An 18,491-nucleotide genomic window follows, 5' to 3' on the forward strand; every position below is an offset into this window, starting at 1 on the left:
ACTGTATGTTGAGTGCATGGGATCTTGGCTATTTCACCTGCTCAGCAGTCCTGGACCCCACTCCCCAGCTCCTGTTGTCCCCTGCCCTTCTAGGCACTCCCTAAGTAGGGGCTCAGGTCTTGGCTGAAATATACAAGACCCCCACTATTTAATAGCATCAAAGGTTTAAGCCAAGCACTTACATTTTTTAATAGGAGGCTTTCTGATGACTGGGGAAGGGGCTAAATCCTCAGGTGTCCCCATGAGGAAGTTTTGCATAACAAAGGAGTGAGGAGAAAGGAGGCCAGGAGCCATGGGTGAGGCTGCAGTTCTTTATTGCAAAGGCAAAATTCTCTTGCCAGTGTGCTCTTTTGTTCCTTTTCCCTCATGTCAAATTGAAGGCTGAAGGAAGATATCAGGGTAGGACAGTGGCAGCAGGGTGCTTGTTCTGTGTTACCCCAAATCCCTGGGGTCTGGGGCTGCAGAGAAGTGGTACTGAGATGGGCAGAAGCGCTTAAGCCCCTCTGTTGCTGTTTCCCAGCCTGTCATCCCTGGGAATTTCAGGAGCCCCTTTTTTCCAGGCCTGCATACACTCCCTGATGGCCTTTCCGGATGGGCTGTGGGTACAGCAGAGATGTTATTTCAGGAATCCTTATGAATACACCCTCAAACAATGCCTTGGTCCACATGACACAAGGAGAAAAGCAGCACAGAGAGGAGGTGCAGTGCTGCTCTGGTAGCTGCAGGTCTGCTCCTGAGTCTCTGTGGCAGGAGAAAGGGCTCCACCCCCACCACCTTTTTCCTTCATTCCCAGGAAACTTTGGAGGTTGACTGGATGCTCCTTCAAAGGAGCAAGAAGCATAAAGCCCACAGATTCTCAGCTCTGGCTATCCCTCCCCAGCCAGCAAAGAGAGGTGGAAAAAATGCAGAATCTCCATACCTCATAGTCAGGGTTTGGAACAGGGGGAGGACGCTGCATCTTCTGACCTGCAACCAGGGGCAAAGAGAGGTGGTGTGGTCTTTGGTGATGATTGATCCAACACAGCACAAAGGACTTTCACGGAGGTGATCCCAGAGAAATGCATACGATGGGTCAGCCCACATGGCTTCATTATGAGCTTAAAGCTTTCAAAGACCCAGCACAAGCTGAGCATCTCCCATGTAGAGTTTGCTTCGGCACAGACTCAGTGCTGCTGCACAGCAGCCTGTGAAATGGTTGCCTGTGGGCAGGAAGCCTTTGGCACAACCCATCCTAAACAAAAAGGCACAACAGGCCTGGCAAGCAGGAGCATTCCTCAGCGAGGTCTTGGACTCACTCAAGTGTTTACCTGAGTGCTCAGCAGACGTCATGGAGAGCAGAGGTGCCCACGTGGCTCTTACCTTGCAGCCGGCTGCCAGTGCTCCCTTTCCCCTTCCTGTTTTTGCCGCAGTAATAGACCAGAATCAGCACCCCAAAGGTGATGAGAAGGTCTGCAACGATGATCCCTGTCACTGCCAAGGCATCCAGCTCCTCACAGTTTGTGCACACTGCCAGGAGGAGAGATGGAGGTGTTCTCAGATGGGCATCCTAGGAAGGTCCCCACCACTTCTGTCTGCAAACAGACCCAGACCAGGGACCAGTGTGTGCATGCAGCCTCCTTTGCTGTCCTCTGCTGTGTGTGTGGCCTGAGCCAGAGGGTATAAAACAGCTCCTATATCATTGCCTCCTCCACATCACCTGTGCTGGACTCTATCTCTTGAATGCAGAGCAGCTGCCCAAATTTCTGGTGGCTCAGAGGCTGAAAACAGTCTGAGGAGAGGTCAGTCCCCCTGCCCCTTGTTGATGAGTCAAAGAAACTCAGCTGCAAGCTCCAGATATAGGAGTTTTCCACTCTGCAAGATCAGAAATGGCTCTGGCCTTTGTGACAAACGGCATGACAGAAGCTGAATTAATAAAAAGCTCACACATAGTATTCATGGGAGTGGTTGAGATGCAGCCAGCCTGATGTCATGGTTCAACCATCTCAGCCCAAAGCCACACACTTGAGGACAGCGAGAGGGGAAGGCTGAAGAGCAGCTGGGGAATTCCCTTTGCCAAAATTTTGCTCTTGGACTCTTACTGCCCAAAGAGAGTGGGAAGTGCCTCAGCAGAGTTGTGTCCATCCACCAGCAGGATGAACATCAGGTCTCAGCTCCTGTGCAGACTTTATCCTTGGCCCACAGGCTGAGAGCTTTTTCACTCACCTCTGGCATTCAGGTACATTTCATGCTTCTTATCATCTGTCGAGCAGCTCACGTTGGTTGGGGAGCTGTCATGGTTCTCAATAACATACTTCCTCTCCTTACTCTCTGGTTGTATCCCAGTTATCTCCCAGGCTATGCTGCCTTCAGTCAGGGGACATGTGATTGTCACCGTGGTTCCAGAAATCTCCACCAGGAACTCTTTAGTGAGGGTGGTTCAATGGGAAGGGAAACCAGCATTACAAACAGCTTCTGGGCAGACTTCCCTGCCCACCCTTGTCCCCCCATGACAGTCTGCACTGCAAAAATCTCTGATTTTATGATGCAATTCACCTGGGCAGCATCTGCAGTCTTTACATCATGCTAAATAGTTAAGAATGCTGGAAAGACACACTTACTCTCGTGTACTTCAGTATTGTCTGCAAAGGAGAGGCTGGTGTTAAAGTATCAGCATTAAGGTACCTTACTGATGGGTGCTGTTAGAAAATGGGGGGAGTTAGAAAATTATTTGCCCTCAGAAAACTTCCACTGCTTGGGCATCACTGCTGATAATTAGGTACAAATCATGGCAGCCAATTTTCCAAACTGGTGAGATCAGCAAGAGTTAATGAACAGGGAATTTTTCCTATCCTATAATATTTGCAGAATACAAATACTTCTATTTGGCTTTCAATCCTCACTCATGAGCCACAGTTGATCCTTTAAATCATACTTAAGATTTAAGAATGCTTTTAAAATACACTTACCCTGCTGAGCTGTGCTGCCAACTACAAAAGAAAGAATAATAAGGGGTAAGTAATTTTGCCACAGATATTGTACACGTTTATCATACTTCTTTCAGAATATCCTTTCTGAACTCAGCTACTTGAAAGAGATGATTCTACTGCTGTATTTGTTAGCTGAGACAGGATGTTGTTTGAAATGAAGTCTTTTCCCTTGGAAGCCATTTTTAACAGACTAACGCAGAAAGAAAATGTTTAATAATTTTCTGACTTGGTTTAGAAAAAGGATTATTGCAAGAAAATGTCTTTTAATTATCTTTCAAATTTATCTCTCAGGGTTAGCAGCTTCTTAATAGTCTTTGCAGCTACTCTACACTTCATCCTAAACCATCTTTCTAAATTCTGGTCAGTTCAAACTGGTACTGTGGAAATTGCTGCTACACCCATGATGATACAGTAAATCTGAACTGAAATTACTTACCCGTGGTCAGAAAAGGATTTAAGAAAAGCACACAAACAGAGAAAAAACAATTAAGACCACAGGCCCTGGCACAGTGCAGAAAGCAGTGCATCAAGCTCCAACCTGTGTGGGGTTTGGAGTCCAGGTGTCTGAGTGAACCAGAAAAAATTCACTAGGGGCTTTAAGTTCTTTTCTCTAGCCTGAGGGGGTTGGATTCTCATTTCTCTTTCCCTGCTGCCTCCTCTCTGCAGGGACTGCTCCCTCTGGAAAGCAGCAGCCCCAGAGGCACTGTACACAGCAGCTGCAGAAGATGTGGCGGCAGGCACAGTCACAGCCCCCTGTGCTTGCTCCTGGGTAGCACCTAAGGGTCCCTAAGGGCTCCTGGCCAGTTGTACTCACCCACACCCAGCAGCAGTCCCAGGAGAGGCAAGGACAGCTCCAGGCTCATCCTTGAGCTCCTCTTCTCTACCACATCAGCTTGGCGGCTCCAAAGGAGGAAAGAACACGTGTTGGTTTCTCAAGTTCTTGCTTACAAGAAAGAGGCCCGAGAATTTTTTCCCAGAATTGTGATGTGTGGTGATGAACTGAGCTGTGCTGGGGAGACTCAGCCTTTCCACTGAACCCTGCAAGCAGCCCAGGCAGAGATGGGACACGGGTGGCAGAACCAGCCCATCTCAGGAAGTGCGGAGGCTCAAAACGTCCTCTCGGAACGTCACAGGCAGCAAGGGGTGTTGGGGTGTCTGCTCTGCAACTGCTCAAGGCTCCTGGGGATCTGCTGTAGGGACAGAGAAACGAACCTGCATTGGCTTTGCCACCAGGGCCTTCCAAACCGAGCTTTTCTGAAGTTCAAACTACTGCAAGGAGCTAAACACAGCAAGAAGATGAACCGAGGAGGCAGCAGTGCTTGGAGGAGCTCAGCAGCAATGAGCAGTAAGTACCAGGCTGCCAGCCCGGGGGTTTGGGTGCTGGTGATGCAATCTAGACTCTGCTTTAGTTGGTTTGCTCAAACGCATCCCGTTTATTCCCGCTGCCTCTTTTTAGGAGCCGTGGTTGCCAGCTCCTTCCAGCAGATGGGCTCGGCTTCCCCTGGGCTGGTGGCCAGGGGCCACTAGAGGGGGCTCCTGCCCCTTCCAGCCGGGTCCGATCCGCAAGGCTCCGACGGGGCGTCCGCCGGGCCCCGTTTCATTTACTGAGGTGCCCCCTTTAGCTGCCAGGTCTTTCTTTTACTTACGTCCGTTTCCAAAATCCTAACCAGAGAATGCAGGCTACTAATAATGGTGCTGGGGACTCCTAAGAGCTGGAGTCTGCACGTTTTGAAAGAAGGTGTTGAAAGTGATTAAAAGTTTGCAAGGAAGAGTTCAGCACAGAGCCTCTTCCCTGTCCCCTGCTGTAAAGTGAGAGCCAGGAGTGTCCAAAGGGCAGTTCCAGCACCGAACACACTTGTCCTGGACTCTGCATGGGCTGCCTGGGGATCAGAAGCTGCTGCTGTACAGAAAGGATCTTGGGAGGTGGCAGGGAAGGGACTGCCTTGTGGATACTTGACACCAAATAAATCAGAAGAGGCAAATAGTATCCTCTGCTTGCAAAAACAAACAAAGAACCCGGCCTAGTAAATGTTTATGGTGGAAATGAGAGAAACAAAAGTACTGTTTTGGAATAGTAACTGAGTGGCAATCTGAGGAGGTGTAGTGATATCCAGTTCACACAGGAGCCAGATTGTTTCCAAGAATATAAGGGATACGTTGTATATCAGAGCAATTAGCAGAGATAACTTGAAGTTTGGAAGTTGAAAATGTTCTCAGAAGTTGCTGCAAGGATGTTACAAGAGTAAATGGCAGGAGAGATGTTCACTTTCTCCCTGCTGTTGTCTTCTCATCAAACCCCTTGTTCTGGACAGTTCTGCCATCCTCTCAGTGTGTCCCAGGTAATCCGAAATACCCCAATCAGAGCAACAGGGGTGCCCTTGCTCTGCTCCACAGCTCTGAGCTGAAAGGAGCCCTTCAAAACACCCAGTGCTTGGGGCATCCTCCTTGTCCCTGCCTTCGCTCTGCCTCAGCCACAGCCAAAGCTCATAACCTGGGATGTCTTCCTGTAAGAATCTGTGTTTCAGGAGGACATTTCCATCCTCTGGGTGTGTGCCCACACTGCTACCAGAGACTGTCTCTTTTGGGCTGGCTTTTATGGACTGTTCACAGCTTTTTACCAAACGAGTGTCCCTCATTCCTTCAGGCCATCTATAAACACCTTAAGGCAAATTTTCTTTTAGGAGCGACATTACCTCCCACAAGAGGGGAGTGGTTTCAGGTGGAAGCTGGGAGGAGGAATGATTGCAACACAAAAGAGCAAAGGAATATGGGAGGCAGAAGAAATTAATCTTACCTTGAAAATCTCCCTGTTTTACACACAGAAGTGAGTTGTGCTGGCTGCACTTTGCCTTTCAGTGCAAGGGCAGGGGATGTTCCCATCGCCTTGCAAATCAAGCTGAGAGAAATTTGCTGTACTGTGCCAGGAAGGCTTTGAGAAACTCATCTTTCATCCAGTCATCGAGAACCTGAAAGGGATTTCTCTTTCTGGCACTGCTGAGCCGTGGAGCAGGGATTTGTCTTCCCGATGGATGGCCCCAGCTGGCTGCCTGCTCTGCTCTTCCTTGGGGTACAGCTCCGAGGTAAGGAAACCTGGGACTGTCTGGTCTCACCTCCTCCTGGACTTTCCTCTTCTGATCCCTTAATTATCATCCTCATTAAGGCAGGGACTTTGCAGAAGTCTCAGGTACTTGTGATCACAATTTTGTGATTCTTTTGGACCGGGGTTCACTGCGAGTGCCACGAAGTTACTGAATTTCTCTGACAAACAGGTTTAGGTGTGTTCAAGCGGAAGGAGAACACTGATCTCATTCTGAGCTCTCGTTACACATCTTTTCCTCTCTTGCCAGGAATCTGGACTTTACTCCTTGATAGCTTTTTTTCCACTGTCTTTGTTACTAAATAATAAGGGATTGTTAATCAGCACTGGGTTTAGATCCTTCACGCAGCAGTGATTGCAGACAGACCATAAACCTGCCTGAATTTCCAATGGTTTAGATCAATATAGCTGGAATGCAAGAGCACCAGGTCCTCCTTTCCCAAAGGCACAGAGAAACAGTCAGTAACTCGCCCTGAAAAGAACTATTTTACACTTGTTCTCTTAAAGAAGTTTAAAAGGTTTGACACTGAGTCTTTGTGATGCATGATCTCTACCAATGAGGATTTTCAGATGTGAACACCTTCCATGTTTTGGCATTTCAAATATTTTCTCCTTTGAGGAAAGAAATTATTTGGCAAGGGAGTCTTTGGTTATACATTATTTTCAAATACAGGAAATTTGGTTGTTTTTGTTACAGGGTCATATTTTGCAGCCACCAGATAAGCTTTTTGGTGTTTGCTTGAATCACACCGGGGTAAATCAATTCCTCTTCCTAAAGTGACAGGAAATTATTAATATTTTCTTTTTCTGCTGGCTAAATTTGACTGGTGTGTAAAAGAAAAGTGATGTCAGGCAGAGGGAGGACTGTCCCTTTCAGCAGCAAGGTTTCTAGCTCAGTACTGCTCTTTTGTGGAAATTAACCCACTGACTTGGAGAGCCAAAGCTCTTGCTGATCAGGAGGGGTAGCATGGAGTTAGCAATGTAAAGTTATTTTTAAAGCAGCAGCTAAGGGGGGGTGGTTAACAGAGGATGCTTTTTGACAAACAAATGCTTGCAGATTTACCTTAAGGATTTTCTGTAGAGTTCCTCAGCCTGACTCTATCTGACTGTAGCTGTCCAGCTGGGCTGTCTACCTTCTGACAGGCACTTCTTACAACAGTAAGGGCAGTTCTCCTCATGGTGTGAACCACGCTGGGGCTGGTAACACAAAGTGTACAAGGGGAAGTTCTGGCATGGGAAATAGCAGTTGTTTGTTGGTTGGGGATCACTTCCTTGAAAGGGCAGAGCTGCTTTTCTGGAGAAATCTGCTTGGGGGATTGAGTGCAGTAATCACTCATGAAAATACGACTGGGACAAACGTGAGAATAGTTATGTGATATCTTTAGTGCCAGTCAGTAGCAAGTATATTTTTAAGGAGGGGTGGCATTTACAACAGCGTTTACACCTCCTACATGTCAAATTTGCTCATGCCTGCAGAGAGACAATTCCCCAGCAAACTCCATTGTCCCCTCGGGCAAGCCCTTCTCAGTGGTCCTCTCACAACCAGTTATCAGATCTGTAAATGTTTCATCGTGCAGCCACAAAACTACAGAGACAGGGCTGTGCGAGCCGTTCAGACGAATGCAAACTCCCTTTCAAGCTGCCCTGTGCAGCTCGCACATGAACCGGGAGCATCCCCGCAGCACTGGGGATCTGCTGGATCCTGCAGAGCCGGGATCACCTCCCTTAGGGATCACATCGGCACAGATCAAACAGGCTCCTGCGCAGACTAAATGCTGATAAGAAGAGGTGATAAGCTTAACCCCAGACTCTCGCTTTCTTTCCTGCTGTTTTCCCTGCAGCACTGGGTCCTGCAGCAGCCGTGGAAGTTCACACTGCCAAGGAGGTTCATGCTGTGAATGGCACTAACCTGAGGCTGAAATGCACCTTTTCCAGCAGCAGCCCTATTAGCCCGGACCTGTCTGTGACCTGGAACTTTCAGCCCAAGGACCTGAGCTCCCATGAACCGGTGAGTGAGACCTTCGTGCTCCATTTCACTGATGCACACCTACCCTAACAAACCTGTTCCCAAAGACAACGAGTCCAGTGACTGCAACCATTCCAGGTGTGGGGATGAGCAAGCACAGCCTGAAGCCCACAAATATGTGCACCCTGGGCCTTTTCTCTGCTGCTCAGAATGATTATGCTGAGCAAGGAGGTTTGTTTACAGACCCTGGATAAACAAACAGTTTTTATGTTTAGGCTTGGGTAATTAGGGTTAAAACATCTGTGGCCTGATGAGACTGTACCTCTTCAGCACAGCTGAGCCCTGTGTCTGAGCTGGCATCCTGCACCTGATGTGGCTTACAGAATGTTTTGCCTTGCCAGCTCAGCTCTGGAACTGGGAGATGGCTGAGCCTTGGTCTGAGCAGGACAGAGCTCATGTGGCTGCCAGACCAAAGGCATTTTGAGATATCCTGAGAGTGACTGGGCCAGTGCAGCTTGGGTCTGGTGCCACTCCACTTTCACGTACTGCTTCCACCACAAAGGCTGCCCAGTCCAGAGGAATGACAACTTCTTCTCTTTCTTCCAGGTATTTTATTACCTGAAGGAGCCCTACAAGCTGCCTGCTGGACGGTTTAAGGAGAGAGTCACCTGGGATGGGAATATCGAGCGTAATGATGTTTCCATTGTTATCTGGAATTTGCAGCCCACTGACAATGGGACATTCACCTGCCAGGTGATGAACCCACCAGATTTTTATGGAGCGATTGGTGAAGTGAGACTCAGAGTTGTGCAGAAAGGTGAGAGGCCAAGAACCCCAGCAGAGGTCATGGGGATATAGCCAGTGCAAAGCACATTCTCCATGTGTATGCAAGAAAAGGAACTGTAAAGAGGAAGCAGGGGGATAGGTAGTGGGTATGAGGGAAAAAGAAGCCTGGGGAAAGCTTCTGTTCATGAATACAAGTTCCCAGCCTCATCCCAAGAGCCCTCTGTGTGTCCCTCTTGCTCATGTATCTGTTTCTCTCCATGCAGTGCAGTTCTCAGAAATCCATTTCCTGGCAGTGGCCATTGGGTCTGCCTGTGTTCTGATGGTCATTGTGGTGACTGTTGTGATTATCTGCCGACACCGTCGGAAGAAAGCACAAGAGAAGAGGACTGAGGTGTCAGACACTGAACTGTAAGGACAGAGGAGGGAGAGAGGCTCCTAGGAAAGCTACATATATATATTCTATCTATCTATCTATCTCCCTTCTTTATAAAATATATCTCTGTAACTACTCTGAATCACTGGTTTAGACCCTACAGTGTCTACAATACAAAACTGCAGGCACAATTAGCAATAATAACCTGTTCTTCCCTCCATGAACCTGCCACTGGGGTCACCATGCATGTAGCATGCTTATTATCTTACCATACAGCTTTTGTTATACATTATGTATGCATTGTGTAACTTAGAACATGATTCTGCTGCTCAGGATACCAGATGCTGATTTGGGGGGTTTCCTTTTTTTTTCCCTACCTCTTTCTTTTTCTTTTCTTTTATTTTTTTTTTTTCTTCTCTGTCTTTTTTTTAATGACAGTAAAGAAAAGGAGAATCTGAAGGTTAAAGAAGAAGAGGAAGCCAGTCCATTAGAAGACTAGAGGTCTTTGATAGTATATACAGTGCAGGTATGCATTCAAACACTTGCTAATTAATGTCTTTTTTAACTACAGATTTACTAAAACATTGTTACCTAGGTATTTCACTTCTGTTCCCAGACAACAGGCCATGGTAGCCACAACCAGAGACAACTGAGACCACAGTCACTCTTTGCTGTTCAAGTAACCTTCAGAGAAGCTGACACTGAGCGGGCAGTGGGGACAGAACTGCCTCTTACCTGCCTCTCCACCCCAGCACTGAGGATCATTTGTAGGAAAGCTGCTTTCTGCAACATGTCTGCTTTGTGGAGGAAGAAGGATGAATCCATTTCCTTCCACCAGTTTTGAATCTGCTTTTTGATGAGTTTGATCTTTGTTGTTCTAAAAGTACTACAGGAAGACTGAAAACATTTCCAGATGGCTTTGATGGAACATTTCAGCATAATTTTTACTGGCTGGGTTTCTCAGGTCAGGAGTTGCCTCTGCTATTTTCGTTTTCAACAATAACCCCGAGTAACAAATGTGTTTTGTTTTGTTTTGTTTTGTTCCTTATAAACTTACTTCTTAGCTACTTCTAAGGCAGATGGTGAAAGCTTGTAATTTCGGATGTTAGAACAAAGCTGAATTACAGGTGCCTCATGCTGTGAGTGTGCTGTCCCTGCTCAACCTGAAATTCTTGCAAGAACGAGGATGAAATTAACATAATTCATCAATTTCCTGCATTGAAGCAAAGCAGAAGGAACAAGGAAGCCTCCTTAATCTTCACACCTAAGCAATGTGAAGAAAACTGCTCTGAAGATGAAAAAACACCAAAAGATTTGAAAAATATAGCAAGACAGCTGACTGAACAGGGATTGTCAAAGTGTCTGAGCCACCAGACACACTTTTGCGCCTTTGGAAGCACAAGGTGGATTTGTATTGCCCTCTTTTTCCTATTTTTCCTCCCTCTGATGTCAGGAAAAGGAAGAACGACTGAGGGCGAGACCAGAGGAGCAGCCGATTGCTGCCAAGTGTTTTAAATCTTCTTGTTACATTAGATGGGACGTATTAGGCTGTGGGCAGCTGTGCTGAGGATAAAATTTACTGAGGGGGGGATGTTTTGGATCGTTTTTCTTGCAGCTTCGGGAAGTTTCGCCCCCGCGGTGTTTGCGGGCGCTGCCCCCGCCACAAACCGCGGAGCTGTTACGGTTCTCAGCCAGCAACAAACCCAAACATCGTTCCGTTTGTTTAAAGAGGATCTTTATGACTTTATAACCCTTCCCTGCAGCGTCCCGGCCACTCGCTCTGTTTGTATGTTTTGCTTTCCAATTTCCTGTAAATAAAGGCGCCCCGCGGAGGGCACTGGCGGTGACTCGGGACCTCTCGGCATTCCAAGCCAAGCACAGAGTTTCTGACCGGGGAAAAGTACAAGGGAAGGGGATTAAAGGGATGAGCACACCGGGTTCTGCCCGGTCCGGGAGGGTTCGGGGGCCGCCCCGGATGCGTGGCAGCTCCGTTGCCATGGCGACGCGGGGCGGCCATGTTGGGCTGCGCCCGCCCTCACCTGCGCAGGTGAGCCGCCATGTTGCGGTGCTGAGCGGAGCCGGGATGCGGGGTGCCGAGGAGGTGCCGGCCGGTACCGGCCTCCCGGTCCTCCCGCGAGGGGTTCTGCTGCTGCTGCTCGGTAAACGGGGGCGTTACGGGGAGTGTGTGGGGGGATGCGGGGGCTCCGGGAAGGGACGTTCCACAGCGGGTGGTTGCGGGGCTGTGCGGTCCCCGCGGAACTGGAGATGTGGAGGCAGCCGCTCCTCTCTGCGTGTTCTTCCCGCTTTCGGGTCCCAGCTCCGTCCCAGTTCCGCGGGGTTCGCCTGAGCTCCTGCCACCCCCCAGCACCGGGTGGGTGGCACCGGGACGGGGATGTTCCGGGTGTTCTGCGGGACAGGGGTGCGGTGTCAGTCGGGATAAAAACCTGTGCCCTGCTCCTCCTGCACGGCTGGGATAAAGCAGAGCAAAACTTCACACCCCGGCATCGCCATCATCAGCCTTCAGGAACCCGGAGCAGGAGAGGCAGAGCCAGCCGGGTGTTCCCCAGCTCTTTGTCTCCGTATCTTAATATCTGTAGGCTCTTGGTGGCGTTTTCCGGAGAAATACTTTAATTTGGGCGAGTTCTAATCCCCCAGAGAATTGGTTAGCGAGGTTGTCAGTTTTGTGTACATCTCATTACGAGGCAGGCAGTGATTCTGTGGCTTACCTGCACAGGCATCAATACCTGTGAGACAGCATCACTCCTGTGCCTCACAGGCAACAAGAAACTAATCCTTGTCTTTTATGCTTGTTTCATCAGGTGTCTACAATGCTTTTTCCCTGGAAATTAAAGCCAGTGCTAAAGTGCGAGGTTTTGTTGGGGAAGAAGTGTTGCTGAAATGCTCATTCAAATCCAGTTCTCCCATCTCTGAGAGCCTGAGGATAGACTGGACGTACAGACCCCTCACAGGAGGTCAGATGGAGACAGTAAGTGGAACAGGGAATCTTTTGTTGGTGGAGACTGACCAGGCCTCTGTGCATGCTGAAAATCTGTTGGTATTTTCTCTGTCTGCCTTGCTGTGCTGCTTCAGCAGGGTTTGAGACTGTTGTTGTCTTTCTTGAGGTGAAACTGCTTTAGTGTTGAGCAAGTAATATTCTATGCCAGTGCCTACTACTGGCATAATGATGCTACAGCAGTTAACCTTTGGGTTTTGACACCAGCACTGCATTGTGCACTGTAGTTATGTATGGAATGACTGTAGAGCTTTCCTGAAGGCAGCTGTACCTTTGTAGTTCTGTTGTACAGCCTGCTGCTGTTGTATCTGTGTGGCAAGTACGTGTGTGCAATGGCAGTCTGAAGACAGTGATGTTGACAGCTTCCCAGGTTTCTGAGCTGCTCCTTGCTGTTCTGTTGCCAACATTTTTGAATCTAAGCATAAGTGTTAAAGTCCACTGAAAATGTCACATTCAAGGCGGAAGCAGAAAGTGCACATCTCTACAGTGCTTCTGCTGCCTGAAGAGTCTGGACTCTTTGAACTGTCCTTGTTTCTGCAATAAAAGGGTGCTACTTGTATGAAGTGGTGTCTGCTAAGCTTCTACTCAGCAAAGGCAAAAGTGCAAGAGGCAAAACCTGAAGAACTGTGATGTTCTGTCTTGCATGAGGCAAGAAGCATTCTCTGCTTCTCTGCTGAAGGTCTGCAGAAGGGAACAAGTTGGTCAGAATGATGCTGGTGAAATCTGAGCTGAGGATGGTAGAAGCTTTGGAGATCTAACAAAATGAGAATGACTCAGAACTACCAAATAGGAACTTAAAAAGGTGTCCTGCATAAGAAGTGTTTTTCTGACTTCTTAATGTGTATTCCTTTATGTTTACAACCCAGTAAGTAGTTTGCTTTGCTTCTTAGACAAGTGTCTTATTGGTGCAATTGCTGTCTTTGTCTCCTTTTAGATTTTTCATTATCAGTCTGTTCCATACCCAACAACAATGGGAAAGTTCAAAGACAGAATATCCTGGATTGGAAACGTTGCTGAGGGTGATGCTTCCATCGTTCTCCAAAGCCCAGTGCTGAGTGACAATGGAACATTAATCTGCAGTGTGAAGAATCCCCCAGATGTGTACCACAACATTCCCCAGACAATGCTGATAGTTACTGAGAGGGGTGAGTCTCCCTCATCTATGTGATACAGCTGCCTTCCAGCTTTGTCAGGATCTTACAAGCCTAAGCATCACTTGTGAAGCGGGTTCCACATTAGAGTTTCAGCAAGAGTTGCCCTTCTTTCTGAGGCAGATGCATTGAGAGCATTTTGATTTATTTGGGGTAGGAAGGGGCAGAGGAAGCTGATGTGGTAACAGAAATCAGGAGTGTGCATTTCTTCAGGAGTTCTGGTCCCCACATGCTGCAGCAGTGGGACAAGCTAAATGTGTGCTCACCTAAAAAGAAGTGCCATGTCATAAACACTGACTGTCAGTGTTACTTCATTTCCTCATCTGCCCAGTGTGTGAGACCTGCCCCAAATCTGCAGCTGAGAGGTGCTGATAGAACTGTGTCATGACCTGCCTTGCTTTGGGGTTTTCTGCATATAAAGCACTCTGCTGTGCTGTATATGTAGTAGGGATCCTACAGATCCAGTGACAAGCAGTTTCAAATCTGCCAGCTCCATGCTCTTTATGAAGAGGCTCACAACCTGTGTCCTGGATGAACATTTGTCATAATGACTTAGGAGAGCTGTATTTTATTACTGGTACAGCTGGGCTTCTCTTTATCTTTCCTGCAGGTCTTTCTTTTCAGCTAACCTCAGCGACCCTGCTGTCCATTTTAGTGTTTCTCCCTTCCATCGTTGTGGTAGTTCTGCTGTTGGTAAGGATGGGAAGAAAATTTGGAGTCCTAAAAGAGAAAAAAAAACCTGGCTATAAGAAATCCTCCATCGAAGTGTCTGATGAGTAAGTTCTGACTGCAAGCTAAAGCCTGTATTTCTACTCTGTTGACACAGGCCATAGGGCAGTTTCTCCACTCTCCTTCATTATATAGCTCTCAGCATCTGGAGTTCAGCCACTGAAATCTACTTCTCTATGAGCACAGCTTAGTGAACAGTCAGAAAACTTTGAAAAACCTTCATGTTGCAGCATAAACAACATGCTTTCCGAGCCCTCTTTTTTGTCTATTGTGTGAGTTCATGGAACTGAAGCAGTTTAGGGTTAAGCAGCCTTTCATTTCTGTAACTGGATTTATTTCAACCTAAATCAGCAAAATGCTTTGCTTTTGTGGGCTTTTGTGTTGCATTTTGGTATGAAGTATCCATAACAACAAAACAAACTGAGTAATACTAACTGGTTCCTCTGCGGTGGCCTGAGCAGAGATGCCAAGTGCTGAATGAGCCTTGGAGACTGAATTCCCTTCTGAACTGGAGAGGATTCTTTTCTAGAAAGGTTCAGTAGTGAGAACAATAAGGTAACAACTGCTGCTGCAGGAGATGCATCTGGATTTGCAAATAATTCAGTACTGCAATTAATTCAGTACTACAATTTCTTGCAGAATGCTTTATATACAGTGTTTTGATCATTGGATAAGATTTGCTGGCCAAACAGCAACTCTTGTTGTCTTCATTATGGCACTTGAGCAAAATATCTGCCTTCAAAATAAGAGACCTGACATTCTTCATTCTTTATTTTGCTGTGCAGAGTCAAAGACTTTTCCTCATGATGAAAAGCCTTCAGCTCAGTGTGGTAGAACTAGAATTCACACTCCATAGGAGGAATTAATACTTGTGTTGGGGGGGGGAAATCCAACCTAATCCTGTACTTTTTCTGTAGGCCTGAACATCCAGAGACAGACAAATGCTTGGGGAAACTCAGAGACTGGTGTCTGAAATGTGTGGTGAGTGAGAGCTGCTGATTTCATAAGTGGTTTTGTCAATTCCATTGCTCAGAGGAAGTGCTGGGAGCAGCAGGTAAAGCTTGTCACAGAATCTCTGGATGTCAAAGGAAGCTGATGGCCAGGCTGGTGCTGCTCAGAGTTTCCCACCCGTGGGCTCTGTGGGGTGGGAGCTGCTGCTCACACTGCAGCACTGCCAGGGGAAGCTGTCTCCAGATTCACCAAACGGATTTTTCATGTGACTGGATCGAAATCAAAGCTGATGTTTTAAGATGAAAACTCAGAATTTCAGGTGCTAGCCACTGTGCTGTGTAGTTCCTTTAAAAGGCCCTTCAGAACCACTTTGGGCTTTGACAGTGAGGAATGGTACCTCGATCCACTGTGCTCCTTGCCAAGGTGGTAGTGTGAAACCTTGGTTCCTTCTGGAGATCTTCCTCCTCACCCTGTTGTGTCACAACTCTGATCTTGCTAAACACTTGTGGTTTGTTTGTTTCCAGCTACTTGTTTGTTTTGTTTTGTGAAGTGGTGGTTATCTTCTGATTCTCTTTGTTTGCCTGCTACTCACTCAGCGAGCTTCTGCAAACCAGATGTGTTGTGCTGGAACCAGGGAATGGTTTTGCCACCTGCTGTACTTGTTTTGCAAAATGTATCCTTAAGTTCTGTGTGCTGGCATTAGCAGCCCCAGCTCTAAGTGTGGCCCATTCCAGAGTAAGGTCACTAATGTGCCTAATTTAAGAGTGTTTTCATTTTTTCTTGATGTCCTACAGAGCAAGCTTACCTCAAATGCACCTTAACACATGGCCAGGAAGTATGCAAAGGAGGATTCAAGTGTCTGGTGCTTGATTCACTGCTCTGATGCCAGTGATTTAAAATACACTAAATGCATGAGCCTTTTGTTCAAGTGTGTGCTGATGGTTTCAATGTTTTATTAGATACAGAATGAAAAATGAGCAATTATGCAAGTTACATATGGAATATTTACAGTCTACAGAAGGTGCAGCAGCAGCAGGGAAAAGAGTTGAGAGAGATGCAGAAAGCAGAGAGTGCTCTATGCAGAAGGGAGATGGAAAGGGTTTTGGAAGTGATGTGCTGGGGAGCAGGGAGGCACCAGTGCTGTACTGCAGGTGGAGAGGTGCAAAAGGAGAGGAGCCCAAATTCAGTGAGAAAAATGCTGTCAGAGTGTCTGAGATTTTAAAAAATGTAAAAATACCTTGTCCTTTGAGAGAAGGCAGTTTTGAATGCTACAGTTCTTCTGCTTTCATATTGAGTGTATAGTCGTATGTTGATATTTTGCTCTGATACTTGGTTTATTTGTATTTAGCTCACCAAATCTCTCTACATCCTGTCTCAATTACTTTAATTCCATATTTTTAGGTGTCTGTCATGTCCATTTTAGTGCTTAATGTCACTAAATAGTTAAAGTTGCAAATCCAGTGAAAATCTGTTTGAAATAGCTGGAAAGCTACTGAGACTTCCCCTATAGAGCTGTAGTGTTTGAGTTGCTTTCAGGGTGAGAGCTGCAGAGCTGGATGGTGGGGATGCCATCAAATAATTACTGTGGTTAAAATGATAGGTGATGAGGATCTGAAAGTATGTGACTGGTCACAGCTGGAAAACATCACCTTGTGCTGCTCCCAGTCTTCTCTGTTAGGGATTCAGGGTGCTTTTTAAGAGGATGGCTGTCCCTGATTCAAGGTTTATCTTTTGCTTGAGTTTTAGTTGCTGATTCTCTTAAAACATGTTTCACATGTTGGGTGTACAGTGGTGATTTGGCTGTGTACCTGTGATGAGTTGAACAGATTTAGATCCAAGTACTTGCACAAGTCCTGTGGGCTGGTTCAAACACAGCAGCATTTGGAAAGCAGACTCAAAACTGTGTTAAACACACAACTTGGTGCATGTCGTCACATACAGCCTCAATTTCTCTTTCTGTACTCCTTTAGGACACGGATGAAGAAGACTCATACTGGTGAAAGACCAAAACTGTGGATAAAAGAACAAAATTACAGCACTGAAAATCATGGCTAGAGAGAGGGATGAAGGCTGCTGGGTAGCTAGTGCAGATTGAAGGACCTGCTCTAACCTTGGCAGACTGGAAGAATTAGGCCATTGGGATAATTCATTTTTATTTAAGAACAAAATAATGTTTTTTGCAGTCTTTCTAATTTATTGGGGAAAAAAGATACCTCCACCCCACTTTTCGAGTGCCTCCAGAAACCTCAGTGCCTACAGCTCTGCAGCCTGTTTCCTACCAGCAGTCTGACAGTGGGTGTTTCTTAGATCATTGCCAACTTGTTTCCTTTATTACGGGTGAAATTCCTCCTTTCCTGCCTCCTTGAATTCGAATTGCCTGAAGCACAGGCTATTCCAGAGTGACCTCAGCTCTCTAAGGTGATCATCATTGGGCAGACAATGTTGCCTTTTTTTTTTTTTTTTTTTTTATATGTATTTGCTTTGGACTTAAAACAGTTGATACTTAGCATCCTGGAGCCAAGAGAACATACTGCTTTTAACTGTTTCTTCTTTTAACCTGCCACTTGCAGGATCACCATTTTTTTCCCTACTGTTTTCTGAATATATCTTTAAGTCACCAACTGTACAGTAGTGTTACCTTCCATTGCTGAGTTTTGTCTTCCTTTTTTTTTTTTTTTTTTTTAAATTATTTGTCCAGCAGCTGCATTAAACCTCCTTCTACTTGTAGAAGTAAATCACAAATCATCTAATACTATTTTTTTTTAAAGTCAGAAATGAAAATGGGGACTCTATCTGGGGAAACACAACCCCATCTACCTCAACCGTTGACTCAAGCAGTGTCCGAAGGAAAGTTCTGTGTTCAGAAGTGTGGTCATGTCCTTCCTCTCTGCTTCAAGGTACTGTTTTAGGGAAGCAGCCACACATGCATCATTACTGCCCTGTAAGAAGAGTGCTTTCTCTTCCACCAGCCTTGTCCCATAATGCATGGCAGAGAGCAGTGGAATTCATGTCTGCTCAGTACCTAAGCAGCTGCTGGCTTCCACCTCCTTTTTGTGTGCAGCATTGATCAAATTGCCTCCTTTTCCCTCTGTGGTGTAAGTTTACTCTTGGCTTTGATGTGCCATTACCAATAAATTGCTTTGTTTCATTCTGGCCTGTGGGTTTCTTTATTTGACTATATATGTCTTGATATAGGTGAGCTTATAAAGCTGCCATCCAGTGTTGTTGCTTAGCTATAGAAGTTGTCACATGGTGATGGGTGAAGGTGTTTAGGGAACAGGCAACTCAAAAGGGAACATGTACCAAGTCCCCCCTTAGCAGCTCTGTGATGGCTGCTGTTGAAGTTCCTGACTGCAGAGCAGGTGAGATCTGTGTCTCCAGGTAAAGAAATACATTTGTCTTCTGTCTACTGTAAAGTAATATTTAAAAACTTGTGCTTCCTGATAACACAAGTTCTCT

The 18,491-nt window shown here is 46.5% G+C and overlaps 3 protein-coding genes across 7 annotated transcripts; 2 read left to right on the top strand and 1 right to left on the bottom strand.

Annotated features, from left to right (window-relative positions):
* Window positions 1-304: 304 nt before the first annotated feature.
* Window positions 305-6,187, bottom strand: CD3E (CD3e molecule). Of its 4 annotated transcripts, XM_030464765.1 has the most exons (7): window positions 5,761-6,187; window positions 3,781-4,153; window positions 2,946-2,966; window positions 2,203-2,400; window positions 1,360-1,506; window positions 920-966; window positions 305-596 (listed from the first exon to the last, which is right to left on the bottom strand). In XM_030464765.1, exons 2-7 carry the CDS (start codon window positions 3,827-3,829, stop codon window positions 540-542), a joined length of 519 nt encoding a protein of 172 aa, XP_030320625.1. In that variant the 5' UTR covers window positions 3,830-4,153; window positions 5,761-6,187; the 3' UTR covers window positions 305-539. The 4 variants fall into 4 exon arrangements, with proteins under 4 accessions (XP_030320625.1, XP_030320623.1, XP_030320624.1 ...); XM_030464763.1 differs by lacking the exon at window positions 305-596 and having other exon boundaries at window positions 613-966; XM_030464764.1 differs by lacking the exon at window positions 305-596 and having other exon boundaries at window positions 613-966; window positions 3,781-4,156.
* On the top strand, window positions 5,772-11,008 carry MPZL2 (myelin protein zero like 2). 2 transcript variants are annotated; one of them, XM_008492409.2, is made up of 6 exons: window positions 5,772-6,046; window positions 7,905-8,071; window positions 8,636-8,846; window positions 9,079-9,223; window positions 9,627-9,714; window positions 9,805-11,008. In XM_008492409.2, the coding sequence occupies exons 1-5, from the start codon at window positions 5,992-5,994 to the stop codon at window positions 9,685-9,687; spliced, it is 639 nt and encodes a 212-aa protein (XP_008490631.1). In that variant the 5' UTR covers window positions 5,772-5,991; the 3' UTR covers window positions 9,688-9,714; window positions 9,805-11,008. The 2 variants fall into 2 exon arrangements, with proteins under 2 accessions (XP_008490631.1, XP_030320622.1); XM_030464762.1 differs by lacking the exon at window positions 9,805-11,008 and adding an exon at window positions 9,784-9,802.
* A 211-nt stretch (window positions 11,009-11,219) lies between these two features.
* MPZL3 (myelin protein zero like 3) lies at window positions 11,220-17,465 on the top strand. Its single transcript, XM_030464810.1, has 6 exons — window positions 11,220-11,347; window positions 12,008-12,174; window positions 13,136-13,346; window positions 13,963-14,128; window positions 14,999-15,062; window positions 17,003-17,465. Exons 1-6 carry the CDS (start codon window positions 11,272-11,274, stop codon window positions 17,030-17,032), a joined length of 714 nt encoding a protein of 237 aa, XP_030320670.1. The 5' UTR covers window positions 11,220-11,271; the 3' UTR covers window positions 17,033-17,465.
* Window positions 17,466-18,491: the final 1,026 nt, after the last annotated feature.

This window comes from Calypte anna, chromosome 24 (assembly GCF_003957555.1).
Source record: "Calypte anna isolate BGI_N300 chromosome 24, bCalAnn1_v1.p, whole genome shotgun sequence".
NCBI classification, from domain to species: Eukaryota; Metazoa; Chordata; class Aves; order Apodiformes; family Trochilidae; genus Calypte; species Calypte anna.